The following is an 18,739-nucleotide window of genomic DNA, read 5'->3' as shown; positions in this document are numbered from 1 at the left end:
ACAAGCCTCTTAAACAGGTAAGAGACACTCAAGAGTATCTCAGAGATTTCCAGTGTCTGGACCGGGATTCGAACCCCGGACCCCTGAATTGAGAGTCAGGCGTGTTACCACTAGGCCATTGGCCCACCCATTAATTTTATTTAATGATAGCTCTAGTTTATAATTTGTCCACGCGTAATATACACATTGTTGTTAGTTATATTTCAATTTTCATTTTTTGCGGCTTATCTGTTTCTATCAAACGGAAGTAAAACATGTATATTTGATAAAAATGCATGTATGTCATTATTAATCTTCCTAATCGGCTAAGCTTTAAACGAGTTAAAATGCCAATGTGTGAATAATGTGTTACAAACAATAAGTACAAGTCTAGCCGACAACGCTGCTTGACAATACATGTTTGTATTCAGTAACTAAAGGTTAAACTGAAAATATCCTACTTTAATCATGGAAAAAATACAGTGCGACAGTTTTGCTTTTGTCAGTTATTGTATTTTCAATGGTATTTCTTCGTTATTTTAGATTGCTTCATTTTAATTATTTACGTTGCCAAGTTTTTTCTACGTTTTACCTTTTATTGGTTATAAGTTCGAAGGCGGAAGAGTCTTACTGAAAAATATTTCTAGGGGTTAGCGACCTTTTACAAGACTAGCAATAAATAAACAAAGATAATAATGCAGGAACTATTGTAAACATATTTCAGTATAGGGTAAACAATGTCTTCTTTCACAAATCGCACTTTTACTTATTATAATTTTTAATAGCATTGCTTACTGAAATTACTAAATTAGAAATTTAATTATCATGCTTCTGCAGTATTTTTATACAGCTGGTTCTGATTTTGATTTTCTGCATCTGATGACATATATTTATACACTTTTCAACCATACTGTTTATAAAATGATTTTGCTTTTTTATCAGCCAGTGTGCTTATTGTACTGTACCTGCCTTTCTAATAAGGAATGATAATAGTTACACGCTTTGTTTTTAGTTATTCTATGACAAATTCATGTACAAATAAATAAATGTAATCCTAGCAACTAAGTCAGGGGATTGCCCCCTGCACAATTGTCACTTTTTCTCATAACCAGATACTTTAAAAGGTAGTACATGATTAGCAGGTTTGCATTCATATCCACATTGACCAAGCCAAGATCAACAACAGCTACACACTTACCCAAAAACACAACATGCAGAAACATTCATTAGAGCAAGTGATCGACTTTTTGTTTTACAGAATGACATTGTGCAGTAGTTACTGACCAGCAACGCATTCAATAAACGTTTTATTGCATGACATCAGCTTAAGTGTTGACTTATTAGTAAACAAGTGTTGAATATAGACCTGTCATAGAGCACAAACTATGATCCGCTGATTTATACAAGATTCCTGTAATAAAATCCATTATATGTATGTGTATACGTTGGCGTGGCACTGAGGGTAGTATTTCTAAGTTTTACCATTCTGTTGTTAGATATAGCTGTTATGCTTGAGATGGTACGGCAAGTATGTCTGATATGATGGTCGCTCGGTATCAAGTGGTAGAGGACACTGGAACCAGAATTCTTTTCTGTGTCTGCCAGGTGGTGGCTAATAGGCTTTAATTCTTGCAAGTATTTAACTAAATAATTATGAATTAATTAAGGCGTATGTTTTAGTTCTAGACGTATTAACTAAATAATTCTGATTTGATAATTCTATATGCATTAATTCTTGAAAGGTTAAATAAATAATTTGATTTGATACTAACATGTGGCGCTTGTCTGAATAAGACGGCAGGATGTTTGATGGACATAGGCCCCCCGATCCGGAGGTTGGTTTGGAGTTAGTTATGTTACTTTTGAGTTAGTTATGATACTTAAAGTTTCGGTTTTTCTCTGGTTGTTTTTAGTGTGTTTTATGCAAGGAACAGATATGGGTTGCTGTATTTATAATAATGGCGCTTCCTAGTTGATGTCGAAATGATTATTTGTAGATAGCGGATGATAACTGGAAATTTTGAATTAATAGGGCATCAGTGTATCATAAGATTTTATTGTGTCCAGCAAGTAAACTGAATATTTTTGTAATAATGGATGAGGGACCACATTAGATTGCAGACATGGGGCTCCTGGTAAAATGGATAATCGCTTTCGGTTTGATTTGTTGTGATGGTACAGAAATATTTCTCTTGTACACGTAGCATGTATCTATAGTTTTTAAATGACTAAATAGTTTGAATTGATATTACCATATAAGCCACGCCTCGACGATGGAATGTTTGGTTTCTACAGACATAATTACTTTTGTGGCGGTTTGTGATGTATTGGGCAACTGGCACATCTCTGTTTGGTTGTTCCTTAGACAAAGGGCGGGGTTGTGGGCACTTGCTTCAAAAGGAAAGGAAGGGGTTTTTGAGCACGCACGCTGTGAATGATGTGGCATAAAATTATATGGCGGTGTTTGCCATTTCGTGTAGTCCTTATTTTATAGGCTTTGGATCTTGCCAGTGGTATGTGTTTGAAGGCGTTGCAGGTTGTTTAAGTCGCAAATTTAGGTTTTCTGTAATTCATGCTTTGGCATCTTCTGTTACAGATCAGTTCATATTTTGGCACCTTTTAGTGCTGACAACTGCATATATGTGTTTCCAGTGTTTAATACTTCGTTTCCTGGTTATATAGGGCTTTCATTAAAGATATTGTCCTTTTTTCTTAAGTGTGTCGCACAGGGCGGTGCCCGGGTGGGTTTCCTTCATTTCGTATGGATTGTCTAAAGGTAGGTATTTTAATTTTTTACGGAATGGAGGAGAATTTTGTGTGGTTATTTTAAGGTAATTATATCGCATTGTCACGAATTGGAGAGGAATTTTGTTGTTGTCTGTGGGGTGGTATCTGCAAACTTTGCACCTGAAACAGAGAAACTGTCAGCCGACAGATGGATGGACTATTAGTTGTTTATTATATGGAAATAAGGATGCACGAATTTAAATTCAATACACAATACGGCTGCCGCCAACCTACATCCTTCCGGGGGCCTGTGATGTCTGAAATAGATCTGATATGGGCCTAGGGAGCTGGATATGGTGAAAGGGCTCCGAACACTGCACGGGTCCCAGGTCGCCCGTGCCTATTTAATTGCCATTGATAATGAATATGATTTTATGTTGCACGGTGAGTCGGTGCGTGAGAACAACAAACCATGAAAAACACTAATTTACACGAGGTAATATTTTACCGTACGTGATGAATAACATAATGACTAACTAATTACCAAGCCATTGGTGGGCTTCAGATTTGAAGAAGCCCCACCTGTGTTGTTTGTGTTAATAATAGGGCGCACAAAATATTTTAGGGGAGTTTTCCTAAAGATTGTTGCAATTGTTTCTCGGTCGTATCAAAAATATCAAGCATTGATAATATTACGTCATATGCAAACATGCATCAAACTTATTTGGTTACACGAACGAGTAGTACCTATTCACTACGTGTGTTGGCTTGGAACATGGATTGGGTAAAGGATATAACAAAATAACGTCATAGTGATAAAGTGTATCATTCTTATGATCACATGGATATAATTATGGATAGATTACTTGATGATTCAGAAGATGCTTCCTGGATGGCAAACAGCTGCCGATTTGATCTCAAACAAATGCAAATGACCACTGATACCTATAAGAATTTTTAGGAACAGACAGCAGATTGGATGATCACCACAATTATTACAAACACTTCTGTCTTATCATCTACGATGTTCAGGGTGACTGCAATGTTAAACTTGTAGCCTCTTTCAAAAAAATTCTAGCTAAATTCTTGCAGAAAATATTAACTTCGATGAGGAAATTTTGGCTGAATGATTTTTTTGGTTGATGGGCCAGATAGGCAATGAGCGTTGCGCGCGCGTAAAGGCCTTAACTTGCCATAAAGTCTTCGCAAGGGAATTTATCTGGTGATACATCAGGGATTTCCTTCATACCGCTGATTTGCATGTTATCAGGTTATGTTGATACATGATGTAGAGTGATTTTTTTTTTTCACTTTCGAATAATTAAAAATTATCTAAACTCATTTTGAACGTTTGGACACGGTGAATTGTGTTTGCGTTTAAACTGGAATACCCCCGGTATTTGAATGGCACTTTTCTGTGTGCCAGTTCTTTCTTTTTTATTATTACAACTTGATGTTGCGACAAAGAACACTTTTTGTAAGTGCCACGCCAACCAATACACATGCATACCTGTCTTAGAGCACAAACTATAGACCGCTGATTTATACAAGGAGTGATGTAATAAAGTCCATTATCTTCCTTACATTAAAAAAAGTGAACACATTGACAGTAAAGACACCTTCGGTAAGGTTTGTGTCTGCAAATAAATTGGACTACTTAGACGTATCAAAGAAAATCTAAGTGATGGTGGCATGATAGAGTGGTTGATGTCATTAACATCGGTCAAATTCCCGCCGCTAGCGTGTGTCCGAGTGGTGCTCGTATCTTGGTTTTAATGCCTTGAATTCTAACATGCAAAGGTCGATTTCTCTGCACATTGCAATGTTTGAGTATATCTAACATTATACACGTAGAGTAATATTGGTCTCTTGCTTGAAACAATTTGTACAACTCTACGCTGGATATACCCTGGTTATAACTATGGAACTTTACGAACAATTTCCTTTGCAAAGTGGAATTATTCATAAAGGAATCATTATACAAAATAGGTGAATATTTAAGTAGGTAGCATAATTCATTTTTATTTCAAGGTTTTATACATACGTGTCTTAATATAATACGACAAAAGATTTTGAGTATGGAAGATTTTATTACAAGTCAGGCAATAACAGCATCAAATAAAAATCATCTAACAACATCATTAACAGCATAGGCGGTCTTTCCTTATTGCAATGTCGCTTTTTATATACAACAGGAAGAGTAAATTCACTGCTTATCCTTTGTTTACTTTCTCACAACTTCGATTCTATTAACTTTCGGAATTGTTGGTTTAAGGGAAATCTTTGGCTTTTTATCCGTATTATGAATCGAAGCTTTTTACATTTTGGTGACTTGAGTAGTTTCTTCGGAATATGAGGAAGAATACATTTTGCTTCTTCTTTTTTTTTACTTGCGTTAATCATTCCCCTAACCTGCAATCAATCAAACGAAAATGGTTGATCTCAAACTGATGTTATTCAATATCAATTGTTTCAAGAAGGTATTTTATTTTTCAACCATTTCATTAGCTGAATGTGTTTTAATTATGGTAATGAACTTTCCTCCATTTTCCTCTGCTTTTTTATTTCCGAATTTGAGGATGAATCTGCTTTAATGTCATTGTTTTCTTCTTTGTCAGGTTTCTTGTCATCAGCTTCTAGTCTATCAATAACTGAGAATGTTTGATCCACACTTTCAACAATATCATTTGTTTCAGAGGTGTCTATATCATTATCATCAGTATTTTCTGAGACTATTTCATCGTCAGTTATTCCTTCATAAGCAGGGTTCTCGAAACCACCTTGACCACCGTCGTTGGAGGCAGTATCTGTGTCGACATAATCTAGAGAGTGCGTGTCCACGGGATCTAGTTCACTGAGGATTAATTTTGATGAGCGATTTTGTAGTGTTAGAGATATTTCGGACTTAAACTGGTTGTTTTCGATAGGTTTGATTTCTGTCGGTGGCGTGATTTCTGGCGCGTCTGAAAAGTTAAAATCTGATGGACTCTATGATAGAGTTGATGGAATATTATTTCTATATATGTCTCTTTAAAGATTAATTTAAAGTTTAAGTAGTTGTATTAACATTGATATATACATGCAGTAAGGTAAGTTTGAATAGGCATTATGTCCCCACACGTCGCCCAACGCGACAAAAATGAAAATGGACGGTTGTGGAAATACATGCTACCTTCATGCTCCCTAGCCCCGGTTGAGTAGAACTCAATATATGCATATGTCAAAAGTACCATAAAAGTTGAGAGACATCAGCAGATGAGTTCATTAGGTGGTTAACATGGATTTATTTATTTATTTTGCTGGGGTTTACGTCGCACCGACAAAATTTTAGGTCATATGGCGACTTTCCAGCTTTCATGGTGGAGGAAGACACCAGGTCCACTCCGTGCATTATTTCATCACGAGCGGGTACCTTGGTAGAACCACAGACCTTCCGTTAGCCAGCTGGATGGCTTTCTCGAATAAAGAATTCAACGCCCCGAGTGAGGCTCGAACCCATATCGATGAGGGGCAAGTGATTTGAAGTCAGCTACCTTAACCGCTCCGCCACGGAGGCCCCACGGTTTACATGGAACCTTCAATGATACACACAGTGCATTTCCATTAACCTGGCGTATCTAATGGGCTAAAAGTTAAGCAAGCGAAACTGATGCGTCCCAAAGCGTTTTTGTAATTACCTATTTCATCTAGTATGTGTTGATCCATCTTAACATCACCTTTGGTTTCTTCGGCTTCGGCGTCTTCATCATCACCTATTCGTATACAAAAGGTAATACATTGAATCTGATCTGACGTGAACAAACTGGCCATTATATTATTCAACACTGATGTTTATAAGCGTTTTCAACAGTGTGTTAATTGTATACATTTGTTGCACGTTTTTATTACCATTTTAATCAGATGTACGGACATTTACATTTCTAAAGTATACGGAGCATACCGACGTAGTATGTTGCCGTTATCTAAATATCTATATTTTATCGAATATTTAGCCAACTCTCATAACATAAAGGGATGTTCACGCACACTATGAGTATTTAAATCTTGACAGCTTTATTTTCTCTTTTTAATACTTGTTAATGTGCATTGGTAACGTTACATTTTTTGCTAATACCGCTGTCAGTATACCTAATTTTTAACATACCAAGTGCCAGGAATCTTGGACCCAGCACAGCCATCAGAGTTGCTCCAATAGGAGCACATATAATAATTGCCAGTACAGATATTGTTAGTACATCTGTACCGTACTTCACATCATCGGGGTCAGGTTTGTCTGAAAGCATGACTTCAGCAATTGCCAGTCCACCAGTAGCTGCCTACAAACAGAGTTTAAGAGTTTCTAGTATCAATTAAACTTTTACACCGTTAGGCTTTTGCTCAGGCAATACAAACATTAACTTAAACAATTTGGACAATTTCTGAAAATTCAAAGTTACATCAAAATTAAAAATCAAATGTATCTGAACTAAGAATACTAGAAAATTCATATACCAAAATATCTTTATACAATTATGTGTTATTACTAGGAAAGTCCAAAATAGATTACTTAATCAAATTATGGTTTTGTCTGTCTTTGTGGGACGATGGACGTAAGATACCTTCAAATTTCTAAAAGACTTTAGGGTTATATTACAACAACCGTGGTCAGAAATACTTAAAACAAACAAGTTATACCTGTACAGTAGCCTTTGAGAGCCATGTCAATGTAACAAACACTCGTTCTTTGATGTTAAAACCGGTTCCCAAGGTGACGGTAAATGACAGCACACTCCTGACAGCAAGGCCAATGGCAAGTGTTGCAATACCAAGACCTACAAATGTGAAAAAAAAACTTTTTTAACAACAACTTCTATTAAAGGACTATCGTCTGTGACAGAAATAGAATGGTTCATTGGAACAAATGTGTGAAGGACTAATGATATAGTGTTTATCCACTTGTATTGTCTAATAATTTTGTTAAAAGGTGTATGCTGGCGCTTATAATGAGAACTGCTTTCAGTTTACCACAGCTATATGATTCACCTGTAGTTTTGTATTATGATCTGGGCATAAATTCTATATATGACTTTACTGAAAGCAAATATGTCATATCATAAACAACTCAGATTCTGAATTTATAAAAGCAGAGACACCTTGCTGACTCGTTTCAAATACTGTTTAGATATTATCAAGAAATCTTGATATATTCTTGTCAAATTACGTTATATCAGGAAATTTGAATTTGTCCCTTGTCAAATAAGCATTAGTTAATGTAATATCAGGAAATATGGATTTACTAACCAGCGGTACTAGACTGAATTTTGCTAACATCAACAGCACTACCAATAAGGCCAAAGAGAAAATGTTGTACAATCAACCAGGCCAGGGCCATTACGCTTGCAACTTCGTCCTGTAAAACAACATTCATGTGTAACTACGAATATATTGGTATATCAGTGCTTAACTGTTAGATAATAAAAAAAATACATTTGAAACAATATCATTTCATCGATTTTCTAAATACCTCGATATTTGCGAATGGAAATTAAACAATGAAATTATCAGTAATATTTTATAATTTTCTCAGTAATATTTAATTTCTCAGTAAGATTAAATAAAGTTATCAGTAATTTCTAAGTAATATTTGATAAATTTCAAACTTCTCAGTAATATTTGACAAATTTCAAATTTCTCAGTAATATTTGATAAATGTTTCAGTAATATTTGACACATCAATAACAATGAAATTGTCATTAACGTATATCAGTGATATTAAATGTACTTGTTCTATCAAACAAATGTTATCTAAATTGAGATTTGACGTTAGATATATCGGTAATATTGAATAAATATATCAGTAATATTTGAAACATCGGTAAAATCGGTTGATATTTTAGCTATATGAGAAATATTCGTTGATTCGTTGATTGATGCAATCATTATTCATTCATTCATTCATTCATTCATTGTTATTGGCAAATCGGTAAAATACATTACCTTTGGCCATAAGAGAAATATTAAGTATGTCATAAATGTTTCGTATTTCGTTTATGTCTGACACTGTTGCATCAATGCAGTACATCAAAATGTTTTTAATTTACAAGCAGAGAAATATTTCCTAATATCATTTCAGAGTTATAGCATTTAACGTTATGAATAAACTGGGCAGTTTAGCCCATATGTCTTTAAACTTTGTTGAAATAAGCATTATAGGAAAAAAGGATCGAGTAATGGCATACTGGTTCTCCTGGCTGCCTTCTCTGACGCCACTTGTACGCTGCTACCGTTGCTGTGGTGAGACAACCTATAGGTCCAGCTCCTGAAAGCTTGATTACTGAACTCCCGAACAGAGCTACCAGTCCGGCACCAAGAAGTAACATTGATCGAAAGAAAACTTTGTTGGCCTGCAGGAAAATATAATTCTTGAGAATATATTAAGAACAGAGTTTATCTCAACCATATACCAAACTATTTAAGAATGGGTTGGTTTTCTTTGTTGTTAGAACTAACGGGCATGACCATCTTGTGAATTTATCATTGTATGTTTATATATGACACCCATGACTTAGTGTTTCAAAACATGAGAAAAATGGTTGTTAAACAACACGGAACCCGAACATGAGATCGTATGTTTTAGGTTGTAAAACAATCCTTGTATTTTTTGTTGATTCCGCTACACTATCAAACGCCTTCAAGAAACGTTTATAACAGAATTATTACGTCTGGTGGATTTGTGTTACTTGATACCTTACCTCGAAGCAAGCATACATGAATCAGACGTAGTTGACGAATAGCTCAAACGTATTAGTAATTAAAAAGGGCTTGTAGCAAAGTCTGACATGAAATCGCCGTAGCAAGAACACAGTTATGACAAATACCGCGCTTATTTTTCCTTCATCATCATGCGGTGAAAATTCTGACGCAAGCAGTTTTATAGTGACACTAAATGATTTAGATCGCTATGAAGACTTTACGAGATGCCTACGCGCAATAGACAAAACACAGTTAATGCGTGAGTACATGTTTTAGACGTTGAACGTAAGATCTTAGCATCCACATGAGAGATAAATTAGGTACGAATTGAAGCAAAGAATAAATATACTTACGCAGTCCTTGGCGGGAATGTACCAGAGGAAGATGCCAGCAACAAACCCATAAATTATGCCGACAAACACACCGATAGGACCTTTGAATATTGTTACCACCAAATCACCTGAAGGTAAAAATGAATATAATTGTTGTTTTATTGTGATATCACTGGGTACTTGATGATTTAATATCAATATTGGACGGATAGCTCAGTGGTTTGCACACTGGCCTTCCAATCCTGAGGTCTGGGGTTCGATCCCCGGCAGCTACTCGGGAATTTTCAGAAACGCTTTTCAGTGTTTCCTACCCAACTAGAGGTGTACTGGTCAGGAACCCAGGCAATCCTTGCGTGTATCAGTGCTATACATTGGGCACGTTAAAAGAACCAGGCTGTCTATTCGCAACGAGCTAGGCTATTACACCTGTAGCTCGGAGCTCTGATCTGGTCTCTTGGGTGTGGGTGCTTTGTCTCACTCTGTCCCTCTGGTCAGATCGCTCTGTGTCTGTACTAGTAGAGGATGAATTATGCGCCCTGTGTGGCTGCATCTAAACTATGTAAAGCACCTTTGAACGTGAAATTGATCATGAAAAGGGCGCTATATAAATCTGGTATAATAATAATAACACATAGATAACATTGAACTTAAAAACAAGCAGGGGCCTTCATGGCCGGGTGACACCGGTGACTCCGTTGCCCATTATGAATTTATGAATTTATAAGTGTGTAGAACTTTCCTATATACATGGAGGTATTCCAGCAGGCGTATGGAAGTTCGAGGGTTTCCTGTCCGTGCCGGAAATGATTGATTGAAGGGCACATGGGTCTCCCTCCAGAATCAAAAGTTTGAAAGGCGCCGTGTGACCTAAATTTGTGTTGATGCTACTTTACGCACCCCCCCCCACCCCCCCTCCCCCGAACACATACGCACACATTCCCACATCCCCCCTCCCCCCAAAAAAAAAAAACGATTATAAATCTTTTTCAAAATGTTTCAGTCTTTTTCAGTAAGTACATTGCACGTTATAATTGGTCGTATTGTACGCCTACTAGGGTCACGTTTTTGCTTAGGTTCATTCGTAATATTTACACTAGGTTTCAAATATCCAAAATAAATAGAGTAGAATATTTTTTAACAAAGACCTCATTAATCTAAAACTGAATACGAAATAACGTAATAATTTTCATAGTATTATCGTTAAAAACCCTCAAAGGTAAAATCCTTTCAAACACATGAGTATTGCAATTTATTCTGAGATAGGTCAAGAAGTCACAATCTATTAATGATGGTCTGGTTACAAATGTGTTCAGGTGCTCGCCCCCATCCCCCCCCCCCCACCCCCCTGTAATTTATTTAACCTTTAGTTATTTAATATATTAGAGATATCTAATAACATTATTTTCAGTTTCTAAGTTATCTAATTTCTTTCATTAGACTTTATACAACAGGAAAATCAATCCTATTTTCTGGATGACAAGAGGAAAGAGACTCAGATTATATTTCTAATTACGTACTGTCTGAGAAGATAATGCCAAAGAAAACCGAGAATCCTGTCACGCAAAGGACGTTGTCAAGGCCACCAGCAGCGAGAAGCATTGTGGGAATTCCCTTACCAACGCCATATCGACGATCTTGCAGGCTGACAAGGGAGGGAACTGTTACAGCCGGTGATAAGGCTCCCATAATGCACCTGAAATAACCAAGGTAACAATAATTGAAGACATTAAGAGGACATAAAGTGAAGTTATATGTAATATTAAACACCTTTTAATGTAGTGAGGCTTTAATACAGCAAATTTTGATTTATTGTGACAGCTTATACGTTTCATATAACAATATTTATTAGAATTGTATAATTCAGTACAAATTTGAAATTATATTATAATTATGTATATGTCGTATTATTCATAGTATGAATTAAGGCACCGCCTAGAATGGGGATTTATCATATCCTGCTTACAGAGAAACTATTCACTATTCAAAAGAAAACATTATGTACACTACGGTAGCGCTTTCATACTGTCACACTACGGAATGAGTGACGTCATGCTCTATGCATAGAATGAAAAGAAAGTGAAACTTCACGAGAACCTGTTCACTTCATATAATCAAGTTTACATTTAGTGTCGTCATAGCTGTTACAGCGAATATCACGGTGACTTCATTCGCCGCGTTCTCGTACTGGCTTTAGGAATAAGGTCAGTAATTCGGTCGAAAATGTGCTTCCGTTGTGTAGTCGAAAGAAGTCCATAATAAATAGATCCTAATTTTCCCATTTTTTGCGCAAATTCGTGTAGAACGAGTGCTTTAATCACCATTTTTCACTACTAGAATACATTCTGCATGAAATGAGACGGTTTTCATGTTCATACATCCCACATGGCAAGTTTTGCAGATCGAAACCGGAAGTAGGTGAGAGAGCAAATCTGCGCAATTTTTAGGGTAGCAGACCACAACTGACTGGCATTTCACTAGGAACTATAACCTCCTATTTTCTTTTCATTTTTTCGTTAATTTGTGATAGAGCTTCCATGAAAAATAGGTGTAGGAAAAAGTGATGTTCTCTAAAGATACGTAAAGACGACCTGAAGTTGTCGTTTTTTATATGAAACAAAGAAGGATTTGAATTACTGACCTTTAACCTTTAGGAAAACATCGAAAAAATTGCCTTGGTATATGCAGACAACAAAGACGAATAACTTTATACGGACGTTACCGTCTCGGGGATTTTCATCCCCTATTATTTGTATAGGTCTATGACTTAATGGATATATGCAAATAAACTTGTAAAAATTGTTCAAGTTGTTACATTTGCAATGGAACTTTCATAAATTTATCCAACCTACCCTAGCATTAAGCTCCAAGCCCACGGAAAACCTAACAGGAAGTGTGAGACAACAGCAGTTGTCACTATTTCTGCAGCACACGGGATGAACGCGAGGCGAAGCACAGCCCACGACAGCTTCTTCAGCTTAATTACATCCAATCCTAGGCCTGCACGTGTCAAAATTACTGTCAATGCAACTTTCCTGAAATAAAGAAGAAAACGATAAAGTTGTTGTACAATATTAAATATCATTTAATTACCTTAATGATTTCAATAGCTTTGCTCCGATTTCATCTTAGAGCATTGCCTGTTTAGTGGGATTTCTTTTGTAAATGTCAGTTTTGTATAAAAAGGATTGCAGTATTAGAGACAGCTTCATATCGTTTTTAAATTTTTAAGCTTTAATAGGGAAACAACTTGCAATGTTTACTTAAATTAAAAGCTGTTTATTTTTCAGCGATTGTTTATGCAGGTTTTTTTATTTTAAATGAACTGCGCTAAATTACTGCTCCTTTCCTTTCCCTTGAACTGAAACAAACACTTGCACCTTTGAAAGGATCTATGAAGATAGTGGTTATAGTTAGGGATTCGAACATGCGACCTACGCACATTAGCCGAAAGCAGCACACCTGCTCAGCAATTGGTTAAACTAAATCCATGCACTGAAAGAAACAGGTTCACTAGACTTACCTTAAAACTGCAGACCACTTCCCATCAATATTGTCACCAACACTTCTAATTACAGGTAAATTCTTTAACAAAAGACCCATTATTAGCATTCCTGAAAATCAAAATACACATATATTGCGTTATATACGATAGTGCGAAGCTTTTTTAACATTTTTTTCTTAAACAATTTGAGTTAAACATTGAATTTAAATGTATAATCAGCCCAATTTTGCCAACTGAAAATTCAGAGTTGGGTCGAGTCTAGCCTCATATGTTTAAAAAATAAATTTTAGGTGACTTTTTGTTTTCAAACGGATATTTTGATCGTTGTAGAAAACTATTCTTATGAGATTTATAGTAGAACCGTTGGAATTCACATTTGATTGTTTTTTATTATGTCTTATTTTTAATTTATTTCTGTTTTATTCCTTTTTTCCCCTTTTCTTTTTTATTTATTTTTAAGCGGGTTTGTCAGATTTCGCCCAGTAAAGCTTGTGTACACTATTCTTAACCCTTAAAATGCTAAATTTCTAAAATGGACTGGTCCATCATTCAATTTAGGCAGTACCATTTATTATTCGAAGGGGTGTTCATTGAAACTTTACTGACTAAATAGACTGATCTTGGTCTGCACCTGGTCGCAAAGGCAGAATCATTTGCCGCCAACAGGCTAAAGGTTAAGTTACAATATGGCACTTTAAACTAAGAAAACTAAATGTCAAATTATTGCATATATTTTAACATTTAAATGCACCGCAATCACAAGAATGTCTTTTATGTCGAATTATGTGCATTAAAATGTATCTAAATTAGCAGAACAGATGTTAAAGATTATTTATGTACAGTCAAAGCCGTGGATCATTTTTTATTTACTATACTTACTTGATCTGACTGAATTTCGTAGTATTTGCTCGCACTTACAAGAAACAACATCCACTAAACATGATGTTTAATTGATGTACTGACAATTTAACATTTTATTTTATGCTTATTGGTGAAATACTGGAAAATAGCAGTGAGATATAAATCGATATCACTCACAGTGCCGAACTTCTTTTTTTCCAGATAAATTATCTCCCTTGAAATATATATTCTTTAATTACCTCCCTTTGCTGCCTTTAAAATTACTGGATGATACAAATACTCAAACCATACACGAGTCATGAACTGCTAGACAATCCTATATAGAACAGGCTAGCTACATAATTAAATTTGCAAAAGAAATAATGTTACCTTTGTCAGCTTGGTTGCTAGGCCTTGCCATAATTTCATGTAGCTACAGATATATGTGTGTTTCCTCTACTTTTTTCCATTGGTTCACTATCGTGTGGTAGATTTTACTGGCGACAGCACATTTAGTTGGTTGTTGTCTTAGTTAATTATCACAAGACATCAACTCAACCTTACGTAATATGCCAGCATTTACTTTCCCACTCCAAGCCCAGCCAGTTGTGTTCCAACTTCCATTCAGTTTGTTATGCTATGCAGCTCCTAGATCAATATTTCCTAGCTATTTCTATTGAATCCATGATGATATTTAATTCTGCAGCTTGCTTTTCCATGGACATACGCATATTCCACAGTTGCTTAGATTTTTCGTGTTGTTTTTTTTTTTTTAATCTGACCTTCAGCGTGTGTTTTTGGTAAACAAAACAAGCTTCCGGTTATTCAACGAACTGACGGATTGACCCGAAAAAGTTTAATTATGTTTCTACTTTACTACCGGCATTTGTCAATGTCTCTGTTAGCCGCGGACTGTGTATTTTTACACAAAATATTTAAATGCAGTTTTTGTTTGTCGCCTTCTGTTTTTAAAAACAAAATGGCGTCGTGTTGATTTAATGAACCTAATCACCAATATTCGATATTAATGTGCCTAAGTGTCCAAGTTAATTTAGCGGATGTATCATATGTAACACGGTAGCTTAAATAAATCCGAATTTCGTCATAAAATATTGGATTTATATGAACATTTATGCACGTAATAAACAGAAAATTCGTTGATCTTCACAAGCTAGCATAAAATAAAAAGAAAATTTGTTTGTTTGCAGTGAGATATCGAAATATATCATCACCGATAAGGGAGACAATTCTGATATTTTCACTCAGGCTCCGCCTTCGTGAAAATATTCAATTGTCTCCCTTATCGGTGATGATATATTTCGATATCTCACTGCAAACAAACAAGTATCCTCTATATATTGTCTTATAAGCGATTTGTTATTAAAAGATATTTTTATCATCACATATGTTATACATCAACTACTAGCGTGTCATATCCGAATGTGTTTGTTTTAAGGCACAGTTCTTTCCTAAAGTATGAATGAAGTACGTAAAGTGGGAAAAAAAGAATACGAAAACTTGAGAGAGAAAAATACTTCTGTATATTTCCTCAATTAGTAATATCAAATAGAAATTTTAATTTATTGTACACTAAGACTGTGTCTATTAAATATGTGCATTCAAATAACTAAACAGTACGTAGAAAAGTCAAAATACGGCAACGTTAAATCTCAAAGCTTAATGATTTTTTTTGAAAGCATTTTGCAAATGCAATGCGTAAAAGAGTTTTGAAATAAGAAAAGTATCAGTATTATGAAATTATTCTAGGTTTGAAAAGTCCATTTCTAAGGTTACATTAGTCAGGTTTTGCTCATTATGTAAATCATATGTACATATGCTTTAAGGTGATCCGTATAATATACTTGTTTCAGCACTACAAAACTTAATTTACAATGCTGCTATAGTCCCTGGTCGAAAAGGTACGTAAAATTTTAATGAAAAATATCTTGAGTGATATTCTGAAAGTTTGCGATTAAATGTTATTTTATTACTTTTTTATTTTACCAGCTATTGGAATAATGACATTATGGTATATATAAACTGTAGTATAAATGAAGCGTTACTTTATATTTTTTGGTACATACACAAAGACTAGATGGAGCGTCTTTTTTAAACTGCTCATCCGACATTTTTAGGAAGTTATTTTTTTTTTTTTTTTTTTTTTTTTTTTTTTTTGTTGATAAGCTCCCTAAAGGAGAACTTTTAAAAACCCAATCCTGTTACTATAAAGCCGAATTTAAAAAAGAAAAACGATTAAACTGTATTTCTGCAGGCCAGTTTAGTCAACTTTTTACAAGATTTCAAAGTATTCGCTTTGTTCTGTATAGGTACAACTGCGTAGAAATAATTATAACTTTAGTTGATTTGCATCGCCACATAGCGCTCTATACGATTGTCCTTTATCGCAGCTGTCAAATGAATATAAATATCTACATGTGTATGTATAATATATGGAGCAACATTTTAGAGAATGACGGAAAACTTTAGGTGAAAATGCATACTAAAATTACCATATATTCTATAAGATTTGGACCCTTGAAGATTTTATAGATCATAGCTGTTTTAATTATGAGGTTAAACATTTCTAATTTATCTTTTCCTTTATATATGGCTAATCTGTTCACTGTTTGAATTGACATATTTTACAAAATGTTCCACCAAAAAGCCCATGTGACCGTAAAAACAAACAAAACAAAACAGAACTTCCTAAAATTGCCGAATGAGCAGGTTAAAAAAGATGCTCCATCAAGTCTTTATGTACCAAAAAAATATCAAGCAACGCTTCATTTATACTACTGTTTATATATACCATAACGTCATTATTTCAATAATTGGTAAAATAAAGATGTAATAAAATAACAATACTTTGCAAACTTTCAAAAAAAAGTTTGAGATATTTTTTGAAAATTCAAATACACTTTGTAGCCGTCACAAATACCACGTGACCATAAGAATCACATTACTGTGGAAATGAAATTCAAATGTAATTATTTTCTTTCCTTTTTTATTTTATCACCGACATTAGCCTAACTATACATACGATAAGGAAAAGATGTATTAAGATATTGATACAAATGTTTGTAATAGTAGAGGGTCTCTGCACTGTAAGGGGAGACTACTGTGATCGCAGAGGGTCTCTGCACTGTAAGGGGAGACTACTGTGATCGCAGAGGGTCTCTGCACTGTAAGGGGAGACTACTGTGTTGGAGACTGATCGATTGACACGGTATAGAGAATAGTTGCTTTGCCCGAGGGAAGACATTGAAAAGCAATGTACATGTAAATGTATAGCACGACGCGACGGAATACACAAAAAAACACAAAAATGGGAGCAGACCATTTAACCTAAACAACAGCCTGTTCGATAAAGAAACACAGACATTTATTTGAATTTTATATTAAAATATGGGACAAAAAGAAGACAAGTGTCCTCATAATGAACAGATAGAATAGTAATTAATTGATATATTATAGAACTTCAAACTTTTTATCATATGTACTCTAGTTAGATAGCGGAATAATTGTAAAGAATGACATTCAGTGTCTATTCTTGATCGAAACAATGTACATGTATATTGTTCCTTCATGTTTTAAGTTCCTTAGCTTTTATGTATACATAAGATGCCGTTGGACACGTATTGACACTCGGCAATTTCCGTGTGATTACGTATTCTCGTCAGGTCATTAGGAATTCTTTTAACCAATGAAAATGCTAGAATCTTATGGGAGGTAAAACAATCATTTATACCCTAAAAGTTTGAAACACCGTTGGACTTAAGTTACACAACGAAATTTTTTCAGAGAGTGTACTGTATTGCGACTAAGAATACCATTTCTTACCTGTCAAAAAAAACTAAGATATAGTAATTCAAAATTATAAAATATATAAACAGTAATTTAAAATTATAAAAGTTGAAAAATTCTCACCAAGCAGGGGAGGTAAGTTGATGAACGAGATAAGGTAGCCTCCAAAAGCACAACAAATAAACAAAACAAGAAGGGAGAAATAATTCCCCCCTGGCAACGCCTCGGTATTTGTCCAAGCATAAAGGATTATCCATACTTGTAAACATACGACTGCAAACTGGAAATACGAAGCCAGGTTTCCATGCGGTGGTAGCATAAACCCATGTAGTATTTTCTGGAAAATATTTGCATTTTCTGGTAGGGGATTATGTCTGGTAAGGCAGGGGATACAATAGGCTGTACAACTGTCTTGAAGTTCAGAACAGTTTTCATCTTGTTCAGCGTCTGCCTTTTGCGGTTTGACCTCGTGCTGGGCATTTCCGTTGATAACATGGTCACTATTTGGTTTTACGTCGCGTAGACGTAGCTCTAATTTATCGCCCATTCTGCAGTGTTCTTGTTTTGGTCAAATACTTCTATGTCGTTTTATTGCCTAATAAAAACATTAAGGATACGGTATATCTTATTATTATCATAAATTGTTACACTTACATTGTCGGTTATAAATACTCAAAAACATAAATGACGTGATGAATAATTTACTAGCGCACATCTTTCCAATCTTTAATCTTCTTGAAAGTATTGCTAAAGCTTCTTGTTTCTCTTGTTTGGAAGAAAATGTAACATAAAATTATTGCTTTTAACAATTTAAAGATATCCA

At 35.0% G+C, this 18,739-nt stretch overlaps 2 protein-coding genes across 3 annotated transcripts in view; one reads left to right on the top strand and one right to left on the bottom strand.

The window, feature by feature from the left end:
- LOC123538959 (receptor-type tyrosine-protein phosphatase kappa-like) overlaps positions 1 to 18,739 on the top strand; it is a 124,419-nt gene that overhangs the window by 51,379 nt on the left and 54,301 nt on the right. The window lies entirely within an intron of this gene.
- LOC123538961 (sodium/hydrogen exchanger 9B2-like) overlaps positions 1 to 18,739 on the bottom strand; it is a 28,810-nt gene that overhangs the window by 4,676 nt on the left and 5,395 nt on the right. The window contains exons 2-12 of one of the 2 annotated variants that reach the window (XM_045323397.2): positions 18,040 to 18,511; positions 13,291 to 13,381; positions 12,620 to 12,802; positions 11,288 to 11,463; positions 9,792 to 9,898; positions 8,925 to 9,089; positions 7,987 to 8,095; positions 7,381 to 7,517; positions 6,851 to 7,022; positions 6,384 to 6,458; positions 4,777 to 5,669 (exon numbers count right to left, since the gene is read on the bottom strand). In XM_045323397.2, the coding sequence (XP_045179332.2) occupies positions 5,230 to 5,669; positions 6,384 to 6,458; positions 6,851 to 7,022; positions 7,381 to 7,517; positions 7,987 to 8,095; positions 8,925 to 9,089; positions 9,792 to 9,898; positions 11,288 to 11,463; positions 12,620 to 12,802; positions 13,291 to 13,381; positions 18,040 to 18,463 (2,079 nt within the window). In that variant the 5' untranslated portion in view covers positions 18,464 to 18,511 and the 3' untranslated portion in view covers positions 4,777 to 5,229. Of the gene's footprint in view, positions 1 to 4,776; positions 5,670 to 6,383; positions 6,459 to 6,850; positions 7,023 to 7,380; positions 7,518 to 7,986; positions 8,096 to 8,924; positions 9,090 to 9,791; positions 9,899 to 11,287; positions 11,464 to 12,619; positions 12,803 to 13,290; positions 13,382 to 18,039; positions 18,512 to 18,739 lie in introns of those variants that run through there. The other variant, XM_053530457.1, reaches the window with a different exon arrangement.

The sequence above is a fragment of the Mercenaria mercenaria genome, chromosome 18 (assembly GCF_021730395.1).
Source record: "Mercenaria mercenaria strain notata chromosome 18, MADL_Memer_1, whole genome shotgun sequence".
Lineage (NCBI taxonomy): Eukaryota > Metazoa > Mollusca > Bivalvia > Venerida > Veneridae > Mercenaria > Mercenaria mercenaria.
The sequence above is the reverse complement of the archived record's forward strand: the minus strand, read 5'-3'. Positions and strand labels throughout refer to the sequence as shown.